Raw genomic sequence first — 18053 nt, 5'->3', positions numbered from 1 at the left:
CTTCATACCATCAGTCAGTCACAAAATGTTTCCTGATCAGAAATCATAACGGTAATCATCTACTTTCCTGTGTATTCATCCTATTGTGTTTCAAGGAAAACTCCAACATATAACGATGTGGTAGAGCACCCATCATCAAAGATATTCAAAATGTGATTGGACAGATTGATTATTGCTAGATAATGTCACCAAAGATCCCTTTCTCACAAAAGGTTGGAACAGATGATCTCTCAAAAGTCCCTTCCAACCTGGGCTGGTCTGTGATTCTGATTTAATTAGTGGTTGTAGTGGGAAGATATTAAAATTAACTTTGTTATATGAATGTTGTAGAGAGGCTACTGAATATTCCTGATGGAATTTCTTCACTTGGAACCAAGTTTTACAGACTTGGGAGTACACAAGTACAAGATGCCATTTCTCAGTAGCTTTGTTTCCACATTTCTGTATTCATCCTCATTTGGTATTGGCATTAATATTTACTGAAGGTGGCTGCAGGCTTGGGAGTGCTGCAAGGATCCACATAGTCTGAGTGAATTCATGTACACTCTCTGATTTCTGCATTACAACAGGCACATAATTGTATCCCAGAGCTGCACCTTATCCCCCAACAGAAGCAGTGTTTAAATTAAAAATTATAATCCAGTTATAGCAATAGCTAGAAGCATACCTACATAACTACAAAGCTTTAAGGGAATAAATTTCCTGTAAAACAGGTTAACTCTTGCTTGAAGAAAAGTGACTTAATGCCAATTTAAAATGTTAGATAATCAAATGTAAAGAAAAGGCTGTGTGTAAAGAAAAGGGGACTAAAGAAATGCAGGGAAAACAAATCCTACTTACAAATCTGAGATACCTGGTCCTAAAGGATTGCAATGTGAATAGTGCTCAAGTTGGTTCTGTAAAATACCAACAGAATTTCATGACATTTCAGCCCTTTACTGTCAGAAAAAGTAAATCTGCAGAATCAGCTTGTCCTTAATACCCAAGACAGGTGAAATACCAGCCTGTTTTTTACACCACTTTATTTTGCTGTCCCAGGAAACTGGGTAATTATGGACCACTCAAATGCAGCATGTGCAGACCCAAGACAATCTACAACTGTAACAATAAAATAGAAATAAAAAAAAATAGATACTGGTGATTCTGATACCAGTGTACTTCAACAATCATGGCACCAATTCTGGTGAGACCTGGCTAAAGATTTCTCACGTGCAATTATGTACAAATTTTACTTAAACATCTATCACATCCACCAATCAAGCCAAGCATGAGGACCTGTAAGCCACAATTGTAACCACTTCAATTAAAAAGTTTGTGAGCATTTTGCTTTGGTGCTGTGGAAATACTGATGCCACTTAATTATTAATGCAAAATCAGTGACAGAGGTATATAAGAGGGGTATCGATGGTTCTGAAGCTAAATAATTCAAGTGTTTAAAAAATGGAATTAAATTTGTTAACTGCAGTAACCTATTTTCCAATTTCAAATTGATCAACTTCCTGGTTTTCCCTTAATGCCAGCTTTTTCTTTTTACTTCCTGCATTTTTTTGTCTCTCCAAGTAGCACCTGGACAGGGGCTGTCCATCTGCTGCCTTGTCAGCCCAGAAACTGCTCTTAGTGACCCACACAGGCAGTTTGTCACATTCTGCAATTTCTTCCCTGTGTCCCATACTCCCACCTCCACCTTCTCCCAAAGCTTGTCAGTTTACAGCTACTGAGTAGTTAAATGTAACAATATTTGCCTAAGCTACACTCAATACACCTGAAGTGCTGTCCTTTTCAGAATTTAAGTGTGCTCAGATCTTTCTGTGTACTGGAAACTTATGAGTGGAAATTTCAAAAGCAACTCAAGTATCATAACTAAGACATGACAAAAAAAATTCCAAAATAATGGCCTTTGAAGATGCTAACTACAGGAGTTCACTCAGATCACATTCGTTCATGTGATCACAGATCAAAGCATTTCATGCTGCTATGAATATGAAATCAGATGTCTTCTCACTATGGTAAGATGGTTTTCAAATGAACTCATAAAAATAATGAAAAAGCTGACCAGGTCCACTTCAATCGCTGAAAGTACACTTCACTTCAGGAAACAAAAGAATATAAGAATAAGGCATTTATCTGCAAAAAAAAAAAGTATCTTACAAAAATTTTACTTGCTCAATCCTAGAAACCACAACAGTATTAATAATATCATAGAAGACAACTAATACAGTGTTTATTTAGAAGCAGCATAAGTCCAAACAGTGCATAAAATTCCAAAGTCTTTATTGTTACATTTTAAGTGCATATATTACTTCCATAATTTTGTGCCCTTCCACAGGAACAGAAACAGAGCAGCTATACAATTTGTTCTTTTCAAAAAGCTTTTACTACTTTGAGATCTCATCTTTCTAATAGGTAATACAGTGAAGTAGTTCCAGTGATGAATACCAGGTCTGTATAGACTAGATTTCTAAAGAGTAAACTCAGTATGGAAAGTGTTAAAGTTTTTTAATATTCCCATAAAAGGTGACAAAATAAAAAAAGTAAATTGAATTAAGACAGGCAATATACACAAGACACTTGTAAAAAACCCCAGATGTTCCATACAAAATATTCATCTATCTCTAACAAAAAAGGAAAAGCTTTTCATAAGTTAAAAGGTATCTCTTAAATTTAAATACAATCTGTACTGGCTACATTACTTCCACAACTTTTATAAATGAATGACAGAAGACAGAATTACCTAACACTGGGCATCAAAAATTAAATTTCTATTTTTAAATGGTTTATATGTGTGACTTCCCTCATTTGCAACAAGGATAACATCTGTAGCTTCTTTGGCCGAGGCCATAATCTCTAAATAGAAGGCCCAAACAAAATGGGAAACATTTCCACTGCTGAGAAATAATCAAGGAGTATAGTTTGGTTAGAATGCCAAACACAAAGGAACAATTCTATATTTATAGAAAAAAACATTATCTTTCTAAAGAGATGACTGTGAATCCACAACTGTCATCTTTAATTTTAAAGTATTTGATAAGTACCACAGTACTGACAAATCTTCATAAATATCATTACTTTTGAAATAAAGATGTCAAAAAAGCACAGAAAAAAATATTATTCTTACTGGAACAGCTTAAACTTTCTACTTTAAATTTAGATTTTTGTTTCCAGTGTTATGTATGGATCATTTTTATCAAACCTATTCTCAGGGAAGTGGAGATAGTATCAGGATAGAGAATAGGCAGTAAGGTTGAATTCTTTCTTCCCTGCCCAAATACTTCCAAAAGACCTTACAAACTGTAGATAATGAGAAATACCAGAATTCACCCACTTCACCAATGTTACCATTGCCTATCTATATAAAGCTGCAGTGTATTTTGTGTCTAACTTGGGTAATAGCCACAAGGCTCCATCACACTGATTGATGTGCACTAGACTTCTATTTCCAGCTTTGTGCCTTTCCAGATGCTGGGAACTGGAAAGAATAGACACCAACACTTCAGCTCCATAAATGGAGGACAAATGAATCAAGTGCTTCACCTCACTTGGCAATGACCTACATCCACCTGAGGAGCAGCAAGAGCATTAATGACAAAGCACCTTCCTGAGAGACGCTGATTGTCACATGAGGCTTACAGCCTTAACAAGTTGAGATGGAAAGTTCTTCGGCTCTCTGAATGTTTCAGATCCATCTCTTAAAGAGAGTTCAACTGGAACTCTTTGGAGTCTCTGAGCAAGACTGAACATAAATGATTCGCATGCAGAAAACCTCAAACTATTTCAACCCCTTGGCCAGAAAAACCATGCTGTGCCTGGAAGCACCAGAGCAATGATGACAGAAGAAAAAAGATTTACGGTGTTGTTGTCTAATATAGGTTTTCCAGATATGTGCTTGGAGTCTTTCGTTTGGTGGTTAACAACCATGCCAATTGTCTGGTCAAAACCTGGAAAAAAGGTAAAAACTTAATTTTACAAAGCCAACCAAGATGAAGAGAAACTTAGTAACCAAGTATATATACCTTCCTAAATTTATTTTACTGTAACAGTGTTATAGCTCTGTAAGAAGACATCATCAGACTAAGCTAAATTACAGTTAGTTTAATTTGGTACCTTCAAAGAATGGGGTATAAATGCAATATTTTACATTAGAAGTTATTTCTTTTGAGAAGTTACACTTCTGTCAAATCTTCTCTCTTTATGTAGTTTTACAGCAAAGAAAGGAATGAAATAAACTAAATTAGAAGAGGAAAAAGCTGTTCCAAGTCACTCTAAAGCAAAGGATGCTGTTTTGAACAAAAACAACTTATTAGCAACATGTTTTCTGGCAAGAAGACATATTTGTTTTAAAAGGAAAATTATGGAAAGAACATTATTACTTAATCCGACAGAAAACAAGCTCCTAACAAAGGCTGAATTTATAAATTCTATTTACGTAGTAATTTTATACTACCAGCAGCTAGAGTTTTTTCTGTAGTACTTAGGTAATTTCTTGCTCTGCCTCTGAATTATCAATACTTTAATATTACTTCATTAGCTATTACTACAGATACCATTATCCTGTGTTTTCTCCAGCTGCACCATTCTGTATGCTGATAAAAGCACACCAATCTAGAATGCCTGATCTTAACTCACACTGTAGTGAAGTGTAACTGGGTATGTGCACATGCACACTTTTAAGGTGGGAACATTCCACATGAAATCAGTATATTTTGTATTAATTTTTCTTCTTCTTACATTTTACTTTCAACACTCACAACCTGGAAACTTCAAAGAAAGCTGCTACTTTAATGGAAAAAAAATTTTGCACCTCAGACAAAACTTAAAAAAAAACCCACTACAAACCTCCCTGGCAGGTATATAGTTGGTAATACTGTTTTGAAACATACATTTAAACCTGGCCTTAAATAATGCAGAAGAGCTACAGAAAAATCAAACTTCAAAGTCTAATAGTCTACCCCTCAACACTTGCTATGTTTTAGAGTTGTACTTTCTTTGAGGAAAAACTGGAACTAATTTTTTCTAAAAAGATGCCTCAATTGTACATAAAGTGTATATTCCAATCTTGTACAAGTAGGTAAAGTAACAGTTCTTTTGTTATCTTTGTTATTTACAGAATAGGTATAGACTGACAACATGGGCAAATTTGAATCTTATTCTGCACAGCTATTCAAAGTTTTAATTAATAACTGTGCAGTCAGGGGTGCATTTTCTTTCAGAAACAGTGGGTATCACAGACTATGAGATACACCACATCTAGGGATATCACCAAAAGGAAAAACATTGACAGAAAGGATTAGCAGCATACTGTTTTAAAAAAAAGAGACAATGCTTTATTCCCACTGCCATATTTATTGTTTTTCAAGATGCTGCAGAAACTATAGTATTCCTTCTGAGTCCACACTAAAAAGGGAGCAAAAAAGTGGGCTGAAGGAGAGACACAAATGAGCAGCACAGTTTTGCCTGTATGACATCACATATATACCACAGCATGTATGTGCACAACGTAGTATACATTCTCCAGGAATGCTTCTGAATTTGTAAAAGAAACTGTGTAACTTGCATGCTGTTCCTGCTGCAGCTAAAAAGGTAAGTTGCTGAGCATGGAAAAAATTACATTAAATGAAAAAGAAATAGATACTGATAAATGCAGGCATGCATTAGCTAGGTTTACTCCATTCTCTTAATGCATCTGCCTCATTAGGAGCTCGAAACATTATCTGAGTGCTTAAGCGTTTCTTGCTCAGGACAGAAATACCTAAAAATTCATCAAACAGTTAAACACTCCATTGCATTTCAAACTTTAATGGAATTACAAAGAACAGAGCATAAAAAATGCTGTATAGCCAAATCCAGAGCATCAACAACAGTTTGTAGATCTCACTGTAATGGCAGACCTAAAGGACTTGTATATCTGAGGCAGTTCAGGGTGAATCTGCACATTCACACCTTGACCTCCAATTAATAAGTATACCAACAATGGAAACTTAAATTCTCTCTGTAAACAAGCTGGTAAACACAACAGTGTCAGATATGGTTTCTAAACAATTTTGAAACATAGGACAAGTTTACAGCTTAGCCTAAAGGTTGTCTGTAGTGTTTATTCACAGGCAATGATCCTTCAAGGCAATGAGTAAACACTGAAATAATTTAGAACCAGCCAGTCAACAATTTTTTTTAAATGCATATTGTCTTTATTTAAAGTCACTGCTAGTTTGTGATAAGCTTAACTCATAGGCAACAGTGTTCTGTATTATAGAGCTTCTACAAGAAGCAGTGAAAAAACCAGAAGATAAACTACTATTCACTTTTTCTTACTTAATTATTACATTTGAGCCTATTGCTGAGACTTCAAAATTAGGAATAGAGTTTCTGCAGTGACAACTTAATCCCAGTAAAAGGATAATATTAAACTAAGATTTTTTCTTATAAAACGTTACTATAATTAGATATATAGAAAAGGAGAGGGCAGCAACTGCTTCTTCCAAGGTAAGTTGTTGGGTATCTCTGTCTCTTTCAGTCATCAACATTCCAATAAGCTGCAATAAACAAATCAAAATGTGGAAAAGGGCCAACCACCCTCTCTCCTTTTCATTATGATGTCCATTTGCTCCCTTTGAGCTTTATGCTGCTATTTCTGTAATCTTTCCATTTAAAAATCATATCCTCAGCCCTTCTTGAAGTACATGTCAAATTTTAGGTTACATTGGGAGAAAGGGGGAAAAAACCAAAGAAAAAAAGAAGACTCTTACCACTGTATTGCATCGTAGCTCCCAAATACGAATCGACAATTGATCCCAGTAGGCCAGCTGCTGCAGCAAACACTATAATGGGCCATTGTGGAGCAGATATTTCCAGATCAGTCACAAAAATGAGCTGAGTTATAAAGTAGGCTATACCTACTGTCATGCCTCCAAGCAAACTTGAGATCAGGCCCACTAAACTAACTGCTCCATTAGTACCTAAACCAAATAAAATGTAGCCGATTTACAAACTGGTTTTAAAAGACTTGTATTAATTGAAATGTTTTACATGAAATTCGAACTAAAGCTCCATAGTGAACTTCTTTCCTTACATCTACTGCAGCTTTTTACAATTCCCATTATGCTGTTGAGCAGCTTAAGCTGTACCATTACCGTTATTTCTCCTTTCCTGTCTCTAGGGCTAGTCCTCTAGAAATATTCACCAGCATTAAATTAAATAAAACTAGACAGCACACACCTCTCAACATCACCTGGTATTTGTCTGGTCTAGGTGGGGAATAAAAGAAGAGATTTGCTCAAGATTAACAGACCTTGAGATGTGCACATTAAAGCAATGCCCTCTTTCAGAAGTAGTATACTAAGATACATTTCACCAACACATTTAAAAATAAAATAACCAAATCCATAGACAGAAATGTTTGATAGGTCATTGAATAAAAATCTGAAGAATGTATATAAAGAAAAAAAATCCCATGCATTTAACTCCTATCCAACAAGATCTGTACCTCTGATCAATTTGTCAGCAAGACTCAAAAAAGGCATATTGCTTTAAAGCAGCAACGACATCCACCATGGAGACAACATTTGACAGACAGAAAGTTCATTTCATTCACCCTTGGTAGGATATTAAAGGAAATGAGTGATTTGTTTATGAAATGAATTTTCTGTACTATCTCTATGGAATATATATGTATTCTACTGACTAAAATAATGCCTGAAAAATATCAGTTGATAACTTGTATTCTTCATATTAGCAGTATAAACTCTTTTACTATTGCCAGAGACTCGAAGTGACAGCATTCAGAATGATTTTAGCTATTTTAGCTCCATGGTTGCTATGCTATGCTTGTGCATCTCATCAACAAGATGCAGAAGAAACACAGTTGACCATATTCCATATCAGAGAATGCATTCCTGGTAACCTTTTCAAATCCCAGATTTCTGATATTTGTTTTTCTATGTCTTTCCTGGAACTTTTCAAGACGGATGCATAATTCAAAACAGATTAACAAAATATTAAGAACATGTAGAAGAGGTAACACCTTACCTACTGGAACCTGTTCCCAGGTTGTTATCAATCTTGGTTTGCCTTTACTCATAACACTACCAATCTCTGAAGCCCATGTATCACCAGCAGAGCATGCCAAAGCTCCCAAAAGGGATAAGCACATCCATGATGCTGTGTACTCCTTTGAAAAGTCAATAGGAATTTCACCCGGTCCATTTTCTATCATATATAAGAGAGCCAGCTCAGTAGGAACACCACCATTACAGACTACCTGAACCCAATTCCTCTGGCCACCTGAAGTATAGAAACTGAATTTTAGTAATTTCAGGAAACAGCATGAGGCAAAAGCAAAATAACACATATAAAGTCAAATTTAAAAAGACACGCATTCAAAACAGAAACTTTATGGCAATTTCTTTAACAGAACAGAAGCAAAGTGGCTTGCTAATATTCACAGGGAGAGGGTCAAGGGGAGTCTCAACAGAGCTCCCTATTCTAGACGCTACATCTCATCTGACCCTTTGAAGGGAACAAGAAACATGCAGTATTTATTCTCCACAAGTGATCGAAAAGAATTAAAGTATTTTGGCTTACCTTCTTTGTATTCTGAATCTATTTGCTTCTTTATATCTTTTCTCCACTTAGTAAGTTTTGAAGAAGTAACAAAAAATACAAACAAAGAAGAGAAGAAACTGTAATTTGCGACTGTAAGGATAAATCCAACCACTAGTCCTATGAAGAAAAAAAGAAGTATATGAAGTTCCTTCATGTAACAATGGTTGTTTTGCAAAGCAATTAAGTATTCTGAATTTTCTGAATATGAAGAGTATCTTCCTGGTAAACCTAAGACAATCATGCAGTAAGAGATTCTACTGAGAATTCCTAATTTTATTGTAACTGAAGCATGAGATTTTTAAGACTTTTTACCACAAATCAGTCATACTGTACAAAATTAAATGAGAAGCAATAAACCCTCCAGAATCCAAAGAATATATAATTGAAATTCAAGTACTCTGTCTGAAGAATATTATTATTTTTATGAGGAGCAGATATATACCTGTGGCTGTGCCTCTATCAGCAAGTTTATCATTAGTTTAGATATCAAATCCCACATCCAAGGTCTTTAAGCTAACATGCAAAACCCTCCTCCATAACTTAGCAGATGCTACTTCTCTATTCTTTTCTTTCTTTCCTTTTTGTAGTTTCTGATTTTTATTCCACCTCTTTATTTCTGTAATTTTTTTAAGTATTTGATCTCCTTGATGCAATTCATTTTTATGTCCCCTTTCACAGGGGAGGCCTAAGTTCACCTCTCACCATGAGATTACAATTCTAAAGGACTGAAAGAAAAATGGTTACATTTAAGAGCAAATGCCAGTAGAAATTGGCTAGCAGAGCTGTTAAGAGGTCGGAACATAAAAGTCAGAAACATTTTTGTCAGTGTAGAAAATGCTTCCCTTAACTCTCACAGACAGAAGATTTGCAAAATGGGTGACAAGGGAAGGAAGGATTTGAGGCCCTGTTTTACTCCACTGAACATCAATTTAGACAATTGTCACAAGACAAGGTTGAATCACCTCACCCTGAAACATTGCATCAGATTTCAATAAACACTATTGTACACTACACTGGGCTTTTCATCATGTGGTCTAGAAAAACTTTTCAGAAATAGTCATTTGTTCTTAGTGAAATACAGATTTAATTTTCTTATTTTTGCCAGGCCAAAAAATGCCTAGAACTGCTTCTGTTACAGAAAGGGGAACCATACAGAAAGGAGAACTGATTTCCCTCCAAGCAGGATGGCTGCTGACATGATCAGTTTAGGGTCTTTCTTTACCACTACCTCTGCCATTTGTTTGTTTCTCTGTGAATCCTTCTACATGCTAAACCAAACCATGTGATTTAACTGCATACTGTACTGAAGTTTAAAAGAATCTTCCAGGTTTATATAACCATAATAGTATTAGTCAAATCAGTTATGAACAGTAGCACAGGGTTAACTTGACTGTTTAAACAGGCATGAGAAAAAAAATTCCAGTATGAATCTGGGGTATGCATGCTTACATTTACACTTTATTATAACAGAACTAGGTAAAGTCTTAAACTGAAAACAATAAAAACGACCTTTACTTTACCAAATGTTTAGCTTAAGTCTCAGAAAAAACATACCTCCCAAAGCACCACTGTGATCAAGACTCTTCTTCTTAAAACCCTGTGTAGCAATAATTAGTGGAACCAAGACTGAGAAAAGCCAGCGCCATGGAGAAATGGGTCGTAAAGTACCTGGTAAATCAAATAACAGGGTCACATGATCTTTATAAAGCCTTTATGTCTTCAAGTCTGAAAAGTCATTATTTCCTGATATATACTTACATTTTAATAGATCTTAATAGAGATTAAAACTTTTTATCCTTCAGAAGAAAGATATTCATATGGACAGAAGAACAATGAATCTGCAATTATCTACTCAATTTTTACATTCAGCTATCAAAAGAAAATATAGTTAATGAACTGAAATTAATTACCAAAAAATAACAAAATGTGACAAGAAATAAATATGGTGATATTTTCCATTCTAAAAGGGATTTATGAACTTCAAAAACCAACATCTGAATTTACTGTGACAAAACTCCACTACCAAAAAAAGCCAAGCAAGACAGTCTGCTAGGTGAAAGTAGTGTGACCACTTTATGAAACATCAGCCCTTTCAGTTCTTCTGAAAGATGATGTAAGGCTTGATGTAAGGCTCTTGATGTAAGGCTCTTCAAAATATACTTTGAGCTGATGACTTTCTTGGCAAGATTTGAAGTGACAGTTTCAGTCTGAAAAACACACAAACTTCTAAAAGCTAAAGCCAATAGTTAATATAGGTTTTGAAATTAAAAAAAAAATTAATCTTGAAAAGTTATTATATCTCCTAGACAAATACAAGATATCACAAATCTTGCATTCAAGTAAGTCTCAATCTCGTAAAAGAAAGATTTCACAGAGACACAGAAGCTTGTCTTGCTGGAAAGATAAACATGATGGTTTTCAACAAGAACTTTTCTGTCATCAGGACCCCAACCTCTGCACAAACACTGGCTCTCTGCTGCAAAGCAGGACACAGTAAATCACTCATTGTGATGTAAAGATTCACAAGAAAAGAAAGTTCTTCTGTGTACTGAAAAGCCCCAAAGCCATAGTAGGTGGGCAAGGGGGGTCTTGCAACCCAGGGCTGAGTCAGAAATTCAGAAGACAAGCAGCAGATGTGGATGAAGAGCCCTCCAGTGCTGTAGCCTGGTATTGCTTATCACAAACCAAGGCAGCTCTTGGTGCAAACTTGAGTGTAAGCAGTATTGGAACACAAAGGGGTTCCTTTTGTTTGGTTAACAAATACAATTTTCATGTCTTCAAGGTCATTTTCAAACTAAACTTTTTGGATTTGTTTGTAGGAAAGTATTTGTACTAAATTACTACTAAGTAATTCTTAGTAGTAATCCTTGGTAGGATCTATAATAATTATGTTTTCTTTGACATTCTGGCTTCACTAACATCTGGCCCACTGTTTGGAGCTTAAGAATGATTATAAACTGTACATTAATAAAATTACAGACTGTGAATTTCACCACTTTTATGGGCGGAACCATTTAAAGCCCATTAACTACTGTATGTTTCATTCACCTCCTTGAAAAGCCAAGGTCTTTCCACAGTCTCAGGCAAATGAACTTCTTGTTCCATAACCATTCCTTACAAAAAAGAGGATTTGTCCACAGTCTTCTCCTTTCTATCAGGCCCTATCCTGATTTAGCTGGTACCAGGTCTCTCCATGCTATATTCCACTCACATAAGAGAACAGGGACTAGAATATTCTAATTGTCAGAAAAGCTATACCTTTTTGTGTAGAAAAGCAGACACACATAAATGAAGTTACATGTTTAAATCCCACTTAGGTAGCTACAAATGGCACAAATAAAAGCTGGTTGTGAAGCCTGCTTCTGCCTACCTTCTACACGTCCGGCATCTCACTACAAGCCAAACCAGAAGTATGCAGACAACACAGATTTAATGCTGTACCAGAACTAACCCATCCTAAATCACTGAAAAACACTAAGCAGAGACATACAACTGCCTCTACAAAAGTCACCTTGTACTGGTGGGGTATTTATTATAGATTCTTCTGGACCCAGGGTGTTACTAGGCAGTTGAAGATGTTCATACTCTATCCCTAGGCACTTTCAGCAATACTGCAATGACACTGGAGCTCTTCCAGTGTCAAACTGGCTGGGGTCTGAATGATAAGTCTTTACCTGTCTTGGAAAAACAGGTAAATGAATTCTTCTAAGCATAAACTCATACTGCAGGCAGCATCAGCTGCTTTTGCACACTGCTGTAAGAATGGTCCTAGAAAGAAAGACTAGAGAGGACTTGTGTTCCTGCACACAACTAAGTCACAGCCAGCCTGAGCTGCCCAAACAGAACGCTGAGCTGACAGTACACACCTCAGGCCAGCCACTCCATGCATACATCCCTATCTTCTTATACCATTTCCCATTTCTCTGTCCTCAACTAAGGAAGTCCTCCTGCATGACCTATCCCGCACGTTGCAGATGTTGCTGATTCCTAAAGCAGTCCTGAAAGCTGGCACACTCCTTCCATGCTGTCACATACTTCCCCTGACACAGAAAGACCTCTGTCAGCTTAGTCTTTCTTTTCACTTAATTTTTATTTGCTTTTCTTTGGAGAAACAAATCACAAAGGACACCAACATTTTAAACAGTACGTGATCCCTGGGCAGAGCTGCAAGTAAGCGGCTGTCAGCATCTCCTAAACCACTACCGCCTACTGTAAGAGGTGAGGCTATCAGCTCTACAGACGGAGGACGGGGCTGTGCACACCCCATTTCTGTCTCCTGCCCAGAGGGCCCGGAGGGCAGGGTTCGCCCGTGGCCGTGCCGTGCCAGCCTCTCCCCGGCCTTTGGACTCACCGTAGTACGTACTTGCAGTCATGGACACGATCCAGAACACCAGCGAAATACAAATGAGCAAGTTCAGGATGACCATATTCGCCATCATCTTGAGGTATTCTCTGAAGAAATCCTCCTGGTAATAGGACATGGGAATCAAGAAGGACAACACCTGAGGGGAAAACACAAGGCGCAGGGCATCAGCGACACCGCCACCATCCCCTTCTCCTCCTCTTTCTCCTCCCGCCCGGCCGGAACTGCGGCCGGGCCCGGCCCGCACCGCCCCCGGGGCGCTGCCGGGAGGCACCGAGGCGCTCATGCTGAGGCTGCTGCGGCCCCCGCGGCGGGCGCACCCCGGGCTCGCTGCGCGGCCGGAGGCGCTCGCACCGCCCGGCCCGGCACCCACCTGCTCCCCGCGGCGGCGGGCGCCGCCACCAGCCCGCCCCGCGGCCTCCCCGCGCATGCTCCGCCGGCAGCCGCGCGCGCCCGCCCGCGCCTGCGCCGCAGCGAGGGGGCGCTGCGGCTGCGGCTGGGCCGGGCCGGGCCGTGAGGAGCAGTCAGCGCCCTGGGCGGGGATGGGGTCGCGCCCCCTCGACAGATGCTGCCAGCGGAGATCCAGTTTGCGAAATAAAACCAGGAACGACACGCCTGTGAAAGGCATGAAGTCTGTGGATAATTAGTGAGACCAATGAGCGCCTGGATGAGGTTTGAAACTTGTTGGAGCACTTCGAAGTTCATTAACAGCAGAAGAAAGAGACTTGAAAGGTTTCCTAAAGTTGACTTGGGATGAAAACATGCCAAACCTGCCTGGTGGCTTTTCTTGGGGCACGTCAGGATGACTCCCAAAACATTCGAGTTGTAAATAAGCTGGCATTAGCTACGGGACACAGCTCCCATTCCTCCACAGTGCGCATTAGAGGCTTTGTCAACAAAGAGGTGAAACTTCACAACTTCCCAAAAACCCATTGTTTTGAGGCAGCAGCCTCAAAATAAACGAGAAATAAATGAAATAAATAATACTTCAGTCATCCCAGGAGACTGAAGTGCTGAAGTGCTGAAGAAGCATTTAAGTATTCAGCATTTGTTCCGTGGAACCTAGACCAAAACCTTCAAGTGGTACAGATAAGTCACCTCATGAACACCATGTGCTTTTTTCTTATGGGCTTCAGCAGCAGCAGCAGCAGAACAGAACATTTATTTAAGTATTCATCAAGAGGCAGGGTAATACAAAAAAGGACAGTAAAAGGTCTTTGATACACAAGAGAAGTAGTTTTAAAGCTAGAAAATTCAAGTGAACAATCTTGATTTAGGAGATGATAATTTCCTTACTGAATTTGGGAATAATTCTGGCTTGTGGAACCCATTTATTTTTGAGGTATATTCTCTTATTTTCCATTTAGCATCTGGAGTAGGTTTCTATCAAAGTGTGAACACAGTCCACGTGTTCTTTTTCTCTCAGAAGAACATGATTCTTTTATCTCATAAACTTGGACACATTTTCATGTTGTTGTGAAAGAAATAGTTATGACTCAGAGTTGCTTCTTCAGACGCTGTCTAAGCTAAGAAACTTACTCCTTTAAGATTTACAGCTACCTGGTTATAGCTGAAGAAAGTAGGCCTATTCCAGAGGACAAAGTTAATACTTGTGTGTTTACAATGTATTTTCTCCAGGCAATTAAAGACAAAACTTGGATCAGGTGCCTTAGAGAAGGCTTTCTCTTGCTTTCTGCTATATCTATTAGGAACAAATACCAGTAACATCCAAAATTTATCTCAAGTAGAGATACCTGAAACATTAATACTAAAGTAGGAGTACTATTTTTGATATATCTAGTCTTCCTTCTTACCTCCCAAATTTTCATTAAACATCCATCTGAGGTCTGAATTTGAGATCTAACAATCAGAGACTCAGTAACTGGGCTGCTTTGTAAGAACAGCACACCTTTCAGGTATAGCACTGACAGGACATTGCTTAGGTTCTTCTGCAAAAATCTGACTAGTTGAGATTTTCAACCAGAACAAGATCAACCCTACTTAAACTGGTAGCTGAACAAGCAGCTGCTTGTTCTGGTACAATGAACTCCCATAAACATACTCATTGAAATAAATCCTTAACTGTAATAAATTGTTTTATTTAATTTATTGCTTACTTTTTGTTTTCTTAACTGTAACAGACTGATACTGGAATTTCTGGTGGAGAAACAAATGTTCCTGCAGGAATCCTAGAGCCCTGGCTGTTAGGTGTGATTCTGTAAAACTGTGGGACTGTGATTAATGGTAACACACAAGCTGGTGTGAAGAGGGGGCAGGTTTGTGGAGCTCTAAAGGACTCTTCAGCTCCCTTCACAGATCCCATACCCATGTGAAGTAGCACTTGGCACTGATTTAGGGACATACCAGACTATTGCCCTGGTTTATCTACAGACCTGGTCCTTGGCTTAAAGCCAAAGGTGCTGCTGCTGCAGTTTACCTGAGCAAGAACAGCAAAAGGGACCACAGCTCTCCAGTGCTGGTGTTAGAAAGGTGGTTCTGGTCAGGAAATGTCTAACAAGCAGTGCATGAATAATGTTGGCTTTGACTCCTTTTGCAGCTCTGAGTCTTTTGTTAAATGTGGCTTCATACATCCCTCTTCCAGTGTTTCTGATTGCCAACAAATTTTCCTGCAGTAGCTTGGTACACATTAAATGTTGCAAGTAGATTAGAAAACAAGAAAGAAAGGCATGCAAAATTAGACTTCTTTCTACATTTGGAAGCTGAAAGAAGTAGCTACAGTTTTGAAAGTCTACAACAGCTCTGTAATTGCCCCATATATTGTGTTTAAACTACTCTATTCTAGATGTTGCCCTTTTTTAAAACTAGGTCCTGTAATAATGATCATAATAACAACAACACCAACACCACTTTTAATTAGTAAAAGCTAGGTTTTTAAAAAACTTTTAAAACTTTAAATAACCTTCCCCCCATTCCTTATTCACACCTAATAGTAGTGATAAGCTTGAGAATTTAAAAAAACCAGCAAGAAACAGTTGCTTATAACAAATAGACCTGAAAGCTTTTCCTCACACTTTTCCATCCAAATTCATATGTGGAATAAGAAAAACACAAGAAGTTTAAATTTAAAAAAAAGGAATTATAAGCTACCCAATATGTAGAAGAAGAGTTTCTTCTTACCTTTTACCTAAATGTATAGGATGCAAAGCACTGCCAGTGCAGTCTCTAGGAGAAAAAAAAAAAAAAAGTATGATGTAATAAGAGGCAGGAATGTGAGATTATTAAAAGCAGTGCAACAGAAAGAAGATAATAAAATGTTACTGTACACAGCATGCTAATAACTTTTATACTCACTCTTTTCCTAGGTATTTAGTAGATTTGCCATAATACAGCACAACATTTACAAACTTTTATGACGATTTTAGAAGTAGACTTTCTGACTTATTTTTTTGTATCTCTGACATAGAACTTTCTATTTGTCTTCACTGCTTAAAACATTATTCACACTTATGCTTGATAGAATGCATTATGAGTAATATAGCTTGAAAGTTAAATACAAATTTAAACATCTTTTATTCTCCTTTGTTAATCTTGTTTTCTCAATAACCAAAAACTGATTGAAGACAAAATACTGTTCAATGCATGAAATTAAAAATCTGTAAAAAATTGTTAACATTGTATTAAGTATAGCTGTTCACAAAGGCCTTGAACAATATTCACTCTTAGAAAAGACAACATAGTAAGACTGTAAAATTTTATGCTGATAGTGTATTTAGATAGCTACAGAAAACAGAAGGGGAAAAGTTATACTGCAGATAAATATTCATCTGAAGTAGAGCATTCATAATTAGTAGTCACCTGTGAAAATACCAATCAAATTGCAAACAGTAATTTTCATACCGAAGGAGTTGCTATACAGATGAATTCCTAACATTTTTGAGGCAGTTAAAAATGTCAGTGCTAAACACTATAGCAAAACTATTCATACCAGGATTTGGACTGTGGACTATAAAGCAGCAAATGAAGAATAAATATCCAAATTGCTTACCAAAAAAGAACAGAACCTAGAATGAAGCTTTAAGTATTAAATTTATTAAATATGTGTTGACAGGCTTTTGCTTTATGTTAGATGAATTTATCCAAGGACAAAGACATCAATTAAATTTATTAATAGTAGCCTAATTGTCCTTTTCTGGGTCATTTATTACAAATGATCCAGCTTTTTACTATGTGTTTATGCTGTGATTTTCTACTTTATCAACTAATTCAGGAAAGAACCCACATATTGAAAGTAGCATGTGTTCAAGATTGTGATATCTCTAGTAAATTTCCTTTTACAGAGGAGGAAGTTAAAGAATTAAACTAGAGTGCCAAAATATGTTAATGAAAAAAAATACATTTCAGCAGTGGGTAATTCAGTAACAGGGAAGGGTAACAGTAAGCAGGGCAGCTAAAGATCTAAAAGGACTATGCACAAGGAATGACCATCCTCAGTCATAGACTTGCCAAGATGGTGAAGAGGCTTTTAACTAAAGTTGACAGAGGAGGAGAACCTCCTTCCATCCCAGTCCCACTGGTTTGATGCCAGCAACCCACAAGAGATGCCCAGAACCGGAGGAGGATCATAGTGATGCCTAAAGATTTTTAGCTTCTTTATAAATTTGTAACTTTGTAGATTTTAATATACAGCTGTATAGTTTCGAGCATTTTCTTGCTCTTTAGAACAGTAGTTACCCTTTCTCACCTGTCACCTTCTTGAAATACTGTCTGGTCTTATTTTCAAGGAAAAGGATTTCCAACAAGAACAGTTTATTTTGCACCAGCACCTGGGAGACAAAACAAGATACAGGGCTAAGAACCTCTCAGAGGGGCTCTAGTGGGGCAGGTCCAAGGGTGGGTTACCAGGGCAACCAGTCTCCCATTGGATGTACTAGCTAGATATACTAATTAAACTTATAAAAACTATGAAAATTTGATGCTGCGTGTGCACATAGAGAAAAGCTTTCATTAAAAGACTGCTCATGATTCTGTCTGTTCTAATATTGTTTGGAAAGTTTTTCTTCTGATTTAAGGCAGCCGTAGTTTAGCAGGAGAACACCTGAAGAGCAGCACAAAGGAATTCCAGCTGCTGCAGCCA

The 18053-nt window shown here is 37.5% G+C and overlaps 1 protein-coding gene across 5 annotated transcripts in view; it reads right to left on the bottom strand.

Moving 5' to 3' along the window:
- Positions 1 to 2254: 2254 nt before the first annotated feature.
- Positions 2255 to 18053, bottom strand: part of TMEM19 (transmembrane protein 19) — a 29190-nt gene continuing 13391 nt past the window's right edge. For 2 of the 5 annotated variants that reach the window (XM_064419512.1, XM_064419513.1), the window contains 8 exons: positions 17661 to 17742; positions 16097 to 16141; positions 12947 to 13097; positions 10150 to 10263; positions 8575 to 8712; positions 8020 to 8274; positions 6741 to 6950; positions 2255 to 3935 (listed from right to left, as the gene is read on the bottom strand). In XM_064419512.1, the coding sequence (XP_064275582.1) occupies positions 3772 to 3935; positions 6741 to 6950; positions 8020 to 8274; positions 8575 to 8712; positions 10150 to 10263; positions 12947 to 13076 (1011 nt within the window). In that variant the 5' untranslated portion in view covers positions 13077 to 13097; positions 16097 to 16141; positions 17661 to 17742 and the 3' untranslated portion in view covers positions 2255 to 3771. Of the gene's footprint in view, positions 3936 to 6740; positions 6951 to 8019; positions 8275 to 8574; positions 8713 to 10149; positions 10264 to 12946; positions 13272 to 13331; positions 13420 to 16096; positions 16142 to 17660; positions 17743 to 18053 lie in introns of those variants that run through there. The other 3 variants (XM_064419511.1, XM_064419510.1, XM_064419509.1) reach the window with 3 other exon arrangements.

The sequence above is a fragment of the Passer domesticus genome, chromosome 5 (genome assembly GCF_036417665.1).
Source record: "Passer domesticus isolate bPasDom1 chromosome 5, bPasDom1.hap1, whole genome shotgun sequence".
Lineage (NCBI taxonomy): Eukaryota > Metazoa > Chordata > Aves > Passeriformes > Passeridae > Passer > Passer domesticus.
Note: the sequence above shows the minus strand (reverse complement) of the source record. Positions and strands in the feature narration are given on the sequence as shown.